This window comes from Cystoisospora suis, assembly GCF_002600585.1.
Source record: "Cystoisospora suis strain Wien I chromosome Unknown contig_3342, whole genome shotgun sequence".
NCBI classification, from domain to species: domain Eukaryota; phylum Apicomplexa; class Conoidasida; order Eucoccidiorida; family Sarcocystidae; genus Cystoisospora; species Cystoisospora suis.
The window spans coordinates 1886-9413 of NW_027156137.1; the positions used below are offsets into that span (position 1 = coordinate 1886).

At 54.3% G+C, this 7528-nt stretch overlaps 1 protein-coding gene across 1 annotated transcript; it reads right to left on the minus strand.

Moving 5' to 3' along the window:
- Positions 1 to 350: 350 nt before the first annotated feature.
- On the minus strand, positions 351 to 6560 carry CSUI_006566 (pantoate-beta-alanine). Its single transcript, XM_068066722.1, has 4 exons — positions 4495 to 6560; positions 3586 to 3830; positions 2661 to 3049; positions 351 to 2142 (listed from the first exon to the last, which is right to left on the minus strand). Exons 1-4 carry the CDS (start codon positions 5363 to 5365, stop codon positions 1401 to 1403), a joined length of 2247 nt encoding a protein of 748 aa, XP_067921303.1. The 5' UTR covers positions 5366 to 6560; the 3' UTR covers positions 351 to 1400.
- Positions 6561 to 7528: the final 968 nt, after the last annotated feature.

Sequence of the window (7528 nt, forward strand, 5' to 3'; positions counted from 1 at the left end):
TGTCGCTGCCGGTGCCTGGCACCAGCGTAACACTGCTCAAGAGTGCTAGCGCTGGCGAGGACCCAGCAGTTTAGACGAGGAAGTAGTCTAACGCCTTCGCTACGACTCTGCGCCGCCGCCTGTAGTGCGTGCCGTGTTGCGTGTCGAGTGCCGCGCGGTACACGACCGCCGATGAGCCGACTCCTGTGCGCCTCTGCCGGTGCCTGTGACAGACGCTGCGGTATACAGTATGCGTGTGGTCGGTGGGCGATAACAAAGCGATCCGAGTACATTGTTGGCTGCAGACCGCTGAGTCGCTCTTTAGTGAAACGGTAAACAAAATGTCTCCTAAAATCACTATAACCCGACTGAGGCCATGTTTTCTGCAGCACTTTGTGACAGCTTCACCAGAGGCACCGAGAAACGGCAGAACCTTGTTTCGGGAACCACAGGGATTGCCACATACACTGGCGAAAAATAAAAAAAAAACGGAAGTAGAGTTGTCGCCCGTGGCGTGTCCAAGAAACGAAAAAATAGCTGGGGACAGCGGTTAGCATGAGAAGCCTGAACAAGTGTCCCTGGCCTTCCTACTACAGCTGACAACGCGCAACGCAGCAGCAGGTAAAACTCGCATGTTCAAACTTCACGCGATACAGTAACATACCACTGGAACGCTCGCAAGTTTCAGAAGATGTTATTCTGGTAGTCTCCCAAGTGTTCGCATGCGACAGTACCGGTGCCACTAACACGCGGGAGGGGAGTTGCGGAGCAGAAACCGCATGCTAAGGCGAAGAGAGCGCGATGGCTCAGAGGGCGGACAGCCCGACTCCTCAGATTTTCCCGGCAGATCCATTCCGCGTGTCGACTTGAGGTGCTGCATATTTACCACTAGCGGTCACGCTAGGACAAGAAACTATCTTACAAACCCGGGTATACACGGTGCCGGGACGCACACAGGACCACGACAGCGCCCAGGCTTTCCTCGAACGAGTCCTCTTCGGTGCACAACTTGACGAACTGAAAAATTCGGCGATTCACGCTGCAGCTGTTATTCATTCTTGTGTGTCTCGGTGGCATCTGAGCCGAGCCGAAACCTGCAAGGCGCCGACATAGCAGTTGCAGTGCTCGGAAAGTGTACAGAACTTGGTTGGTGTATGCACGTTGGGAGACACTGCAGATTTGGCTACAAGCCCTGTGGCTACGATACACGGTGCTGGGCGGGATCCGCGCCGGCCGCTCAAGAGCTGAAATTTCCCACCACCAAAGCAAGAAGCGGCGAAGCACCCAACAAAAGCAACGCCTTACTTTGTTCGCGGTATATTCAACGACTGTAGGAAAGCTTACGTGCCGGGAACAGACCCTCGAGGCTATCCAACACGTACACGCGTCTGGTCAGCAGGAGCTTTCTCTCTGAGGCGGAGCTATTCCACAAACCGAGTGTACCATTCCTTGAGATTCAACTCCATCTGACAGCAAGAGTCCTTTCCTACTCCCAGTCTCGGCGCGGCATCAGACGACTCTCCCGCGATTAGTGAAAAGCCGTGCTCGGAGGCCGCGTGAGCAAGCCACACAGGCAGAGGGTCTGTTCTGACTACTAACGCTGACCCAAGTGAGGGCAGCTTCTCCTTGTACGTGAGGGCAAGATACGCCTTGAGCAGGTGGCTGCCAAGCGTTTGTCTGCGCCTGCTCCTCTTCACGAAGACTCGCCGGAGAAGCAGCACGGGTTTCTCACCCTCCTGTACTTCTCCCCACACGTAGCCTATGAGGCGTTCTGACAAGGAGGTTAGGGAGGTCCTTTCCTCGAGCTTTCCAACACTCGGCTTCCTGGTGAAGTCCATCGACCGCTTCAGAAGTCCCAGTGCCCATGTCCTTGAATGACCAACAACCTCTGACGCATGCTCACACAGCCATGGAAGCTTGGAGACCTCCCGAGCTGAGACTCCCCCGCTTGTCCCGCTGACTTCACAACCCCGTTGTGACTGCGTGACATGCCCCTCTTCAGCTTCCGCGTCCAGGATCATGTCCAGATCTTCTTTTGACAAACGGCGAAGGTGGCACCCGAGAGACATGAGTAGCACAAATGACGTAAAAGAGGCATATTTGAACTCTGAGCTTGTCGTTTCCCAAGGCCTGTTCAAAGGGGGCGGCAGGAGATCTCCAAACCTAATATAGCATAGCAGAATACCGCACAGTAAACACCTGACGGTGTAGGATATTTCATGGGAAGCCGGGTGTCAGGGACTAAGGAACATGTGCGGACACATGCGCAACAAAGCGAATCCCCAGCCCCTAAGAATGCAAGGCAGTGCCGATGGAGGAGGATCTGACTGCTGGAGTGCTATTCCTCAATACGGACGAAAGAAAAACGTGCTTCAGAGAAAGCATGGGAGAGCAGACGTTGGCATTATCAAACCTTAAAAGGAACCTTCAACTGACGCCTCTGACGTAGGGGGTTGGACAAACAGCGCTGTTCCTTCGCTGATCATGCGCTAGAGTTATTGAAGCTGTAACGTGACAGTAGCTGACAAACGTATGCAAGCCCAGCGCCGAGGGTGCAAGTAGGTCATGTTCTGTCTATTCCGGAAGCTCTGCAGACGCTGTGCAGCCGTGCAGGTTGGGAAGAGTCCACAAACCTCATTAGGTACCATTGATGCTGGAGGATATACGGACGTTTCACATACTTCGAGAAGTCGCTGAGACAAGTGTTGTCCACAATTGTCGTCAGGGAATTCCCTCGGACAGCAATCGTCACGCAGAATCTGCCGGGTGAGTCCAAGATGAGCTCTTCTTCACCTTTGTCCCCAGTGTCGAGCTCCCCTGTCAGTTCCACACTTCTGCACTCTCCACTTCCTGTTTTCGCTCTCTTGTTGCCACTACTTGCGTCCCCCGTGCCGTAGTGAGAGAAGCGTTTCAGCTTGCCCTGCCTGTGGCGATACAGCACCGGCTCCGCGTCTTCCCACCTATCGACTGTCATATAGTACAGGTGCAGGTTCTCCGTCTTTGCAAAAGACCAGCCCTCGTCCAAAAGCTTGCTGACTCGCCGCTCGCCGTCGGCGTAGAGTCGTTGGATCTGCGAAAACAGATGGTACTTCATCGGGTTTTACATAAGCACGGACGGCCTCATGTATCCCGAAACCTCCTTCCTGCTTCAGAAATGCTTCCCAGACAACAGTGTAGCTCTTACACCCAAAGTGCTTCAATCGCTATTCCATGTCGTGTATGGCCAGCTTCGCGACAACGCACTCAGAACGATTTCCCCCAAATGTGACACACTGTCGAGAAACAGAAGATAGATGCTGTCTTGTATGTGGCTGCCACCCTCAAGTGACGAGCTCCGGCTTTCGCTTCTGGACAGGCACCTCGGGAAAAATTGGCCTTCTACACCGATAGCAGCTCAGCCAGGTGCTGCCGAAAGCACGGGCGACCTGAAGCTGCGAGACGCATCGCCGAAACGCGGGGACAGGACATCTGACCTATTCAAAGGATTCTGAGCACTTGTGGCCCTCAAATATACGGACCACGTGTGGAATGAACAAGCCACCTCTCAAACAGTTCAGCACTACGTGTGGTGAATGAGCCACGAAAAAGAGAGACAAAGACTTTTACCCGTTGAAGGAGCTGATAGCCTTTCCGCATGTGGTTACGCTCCTCGGTATTGAGTCTGCGGTTTCGGGTAGCAGTGGCAAGGCCGTCAGGATCTCGTGACGTGCTATGAGCAAGCAAAACGGTGTTTGCACCCATGCCGCAAAGAAGGCGCTTTATGCAGGCCACCTGCTGGAAATCTTTTAGACCGAAATGCGCATACGTTGGCCGAGTCAGCGTCAGTAGTTTAGTCACGATTGTTCCAATTCCTGAGCAAAGCACAGCGCGACAAATTAACAACAAACACCGGATGCGCAGCTGCTTCCGGTCGCTCCGGCGACCTAGGTCCAAGAGATTTCACCAACAGTATAAAGGGCACGAGCGAGAGAAACCACACGCAGTGGAGGGTCTTGGCCCTACCGGATGTACCTAATGTTTGAAAGACAAAAAGCAGTCGCGGGCAAAAACTATGTGCATGCGTTGGATGGCTCGTTCGCGTCAAAGTTGCCCGCCTCGCCCCAAAGACCTATTTAGATTCGGAGAACCTGGTGCACCCGCTCCACAAAGATGTCGCGACCGGGACCGCGGAGCTACACCTTTCCCAAGGCCGTGCCAGCACATACAGAGCGTAGTTCCTCGAGTGGGCCTGTCTCGCCCCATCTTGCTTTTGTAGGTTAGCGGCGCGTTGTCGATAACCATGCTCAATGGTCTAGTAGCCATCAAGGAAAAAGCCTGGGAAAACGCTGACCGCGTCAGGCCCTACCCTTACAGGAACTCAGCTACACGCGCGCATTTGTTCCGCGGGTATCTAGGCCTATGACGAGCTACTCCGACGCACCCTCAACGACATCAGTTCTGCATACGGGGACGTCACAGGAAGCCGTCACTCGCGCGCTGTAGTGCCGCGTGCCTGTATCAGCTGGGAAACCGCACCTCGGAAAAATCCTGGCCTTCTTCGCCCCTCCCCCTCAACCTCTTCAATGTCCTCGAAGTCGACCCGGGTACGAAAGAGTCGTTGAGGCGGACTCTCCCCTGACACGGTGGCCCCGTGAATGTGCAGCTTGTCGCCACGGTCGGTATCATTCAGTTTTCCCTCAGTCGCGTCTCTGTCCTCACTTTTCTCCTCACGCGGGACAGGGCACGAGTTACCGCTTTTCTCTGGCCTCTTGTTCTCTTGGTTCCCCCATGACACAGCAGGGCCAGTACCCAGTGCGCAAGAAGGACGTCCGAGGGCGAAGGTGTGACCTGAGTCAAGCGGATAGAGACTTTGGTGTGAAGGAATGAAGACAAGACGTACAGACGGCTCCGTAGAAAGTAATTTCATGTCGTCATCAACAGATACTGGATACGAATAGAAGTCTTGGGGAGATTGAAACTGGAAAGAATTAAGGAAAATCGTCACCCAGACTTCATCCGCAATGCGAGAGGCAGAACGCACCAAGTGCATGTGCCCCTCGTGTAGCCCCCCCATCGTCGGAACTAATGAGATACGTCTTCGGCGTGTCCTATTGTGCCAATCGGCTTCACCGGCAGCAGGGCAGCCGTTTCCTGTCGTAATCTTGTCTCTAGTCTCAATAGTAGAAGGGAAGCGAAGAGGCACTGGAGGACGCGCATTCCTGTAGGCCAGCAACTCTTTTGGCGAATGAAGAACGAGAATCGAGTCTATGCTCTCTGCCGATGAGATCTGAGGTTCCGATGGGCCAAAGGGAAAAAATGGACTGGAGGACGGAAGGAAATCAGCAGAGAATGCTGTCCACGGTGTCCTGTTGATTCGCGCTTGCTGACAAGACACATCGTTTGCCATGGTGAGGGGCAGGCCTGGAGGCTGCTGAGCTCGCGTGGCAGTAGTAGCAAAAAAACGCGTCCCGCCTTGAGAAGTGCAACAGAGCACAATCAGCGGCGCCACGGGACACACTCTGCTGTCCACACAATTACAGAGAACTCACTCACCAGCCCAAGTGGCAGATGTGTGCTCCGGGGAACTCAAGCGTGGCAAAAAAAATACTAACAGCGCTAATGCAAGAAATCTTCGGACAGAATCTGCGTCTGCATACCCTTTTTTTTTCAATAACGGCGAACAGCGGAGAGGTTCCTTCTCTGAGGTGGGCCAGTCAGTCGCCTTCACCCCCACGCCGGATTGACTATGTAGCGCCCTGTAACAGCGTGCCTGATCAGTTGCAGCGGGTTCAGAAAAGTGTTGAGGCCGCAGGTGAGGCGACACGTGCACAACAATTTCTCACGAACCAAGCAAGTCACCGTGCGTGGACTGAAAATCGTCGCAGCACAGCCAAGGGAGTACGACAACGCCGCAGCGAACAAAAATGCTCCCGTTTGCCAGCTGCGAGCACATCTAGTGCCAGACTGCTGCTAGGGGTGGCTTTCGACGCTTGACCAGGTGGCCCAGGAGATTCTATGGACTAAAAAACGACGACACAGTGAAGGCCAGGGGGCGGAGAACCAGGGGTGTCGCCCGGACAACAGCGGCTACTAGGGAGGAGAGGCCTCATGTAAGCCAGTCTCGCAAAATCTGTGGGCAATAGCTGAAGGCGGTGTGCACTCAAGAAAAAAAGAAATACATGCGGTAAGCTACACCAAAAAACGAAAGGAGGCAAGGAAGTGCCGGAGGCCGAGTGGGGGCTGGTTTGTGTCGGAGGGGCCGCGGAGACACGAGTCGTGCGGCGAGGGCGAGAAGACCGGGGCAAATTACGGACCTAATGACGGAAATGAGGAATTGGACAGAACGCTCAGTGTGACATCCCTGGAATGTCTTGGTGCCTTTCCGTAGAAGACTAAAAAGCAAGATCTTGTGCTGTGCGTTTGCTGTGTTGTCGAGCAGCAGATGTTCTGGCGCGGCACCACGAGGGCACCAGTCCGGCGTGCGGGAAGATGCTGCCGGATGTTCACGCGAAAAGCGGCCGCGACTTTTTCTGCAAGCTGTGGAGAGAGGGTATCTAGTGCGCGCGATCGTGGGGTGTTTCCGCGTGCAACGAGATTGGCCGTCCGGCTATTTATACCAAAGAAAGACTCTAGGGGAGCGGCCTGGCTCTGTGGACACGAGAGGAAACTGGACGGCCCCTCAGCGGGATTGAAGGCGAGAGTACTGTGAGGTCGTGGCGCTATAGCAAACGAAGCATCTGGGCTTTCGAAGGAAAGGACAGATCATTATAGTCACGTTTCTTAGACCGACCAGGGGAGCTTGGAGTCTTCGGTAGCCGTGATCTGCCACATTGCTCTAGCATGGGCTTCCCTAATTAGTATCTGTGCTATCTCTTCTGCCGAGATGTTTACTGTGGTCGGGACAAATTGGGCCATCTTCGTAAGCCGACTAACTATTGTTGGTATGGCGCCGTCCCCTTCCGTGGTCCGTGGTAATCCTCCGATTAAGTCTATGCTTATTTCTTCCCGTGGTGCTTCTGGTATCTCGAGTGGTTGTAATGTCCCCCACTCGTCTGTCGGGGTGCCTTGTTCCTGGCGCATCTAACGCATGCTTTGACGAAGGCTTCTATATCGCTATCCATTCCTGGCCACCAGAAGTGTTCCCTGACTGCCAACCTAGTCCTATCTATTCCTGGGTGCCCAGCTAGATTGTGCTCGTGGAAATGCGTGAGGAGATCCCTTCTGATTTCCCCCCTAGGCACACAGATCCTCCAGCCCGGCTTTGCCCGGACCCAGAGGAAGTTGTTGTTCCATGCATACTCGCGATCGTTGTACCACACATGATCTCCCTCCTCATGTTCATTGGTTGCTGTTCCCCCTGCATGGTCACTATTGTCGGTCGCCACTCGGAAAGGTGTAGAAAAGTCCTCGCACCTCAATATCTCTTCCGTTGTAGGAATTCTCCGGCCAGTCTCCTTCCTCTTGGTCGTGGCCGTCCCTCTTGGACGGCTGCAAGGAGGTCTGGTCTCCGGCTGATGGCATCTGCCGCTAGGTTCTGTTTCCCCGGCTTGTATACTACCTTTAAGCTGAA

What these genes read in the sequence shown, in the direction of transcription:
- CSUI_006566 (XM_068066722.1), bottom strand. Translation starts at nt 5,365, where the DNA reads ATGGCAAACGATGTGTCTTGTCAGCAAGCGCGAATCAACAGGACACCG. An exon ending in GCTATCAGCTCCTTCAACGG is followed by an intron (nt 3,050 to 3,585) that starts GTAAAAGTCTTT and finishes CTGTTTTCGCAG; the next exon opens with ATCCAACGACTCTACGCCGA. An exon ending in TGTCTCAGCGACTTCTCGAA is followed by an intron (nt 2,143 to 2,660) that starts GTATGTGAAACG and finishes ATGCTATATTAG; the next exon opens with GTTTGGAGATCTCCTGCCGC.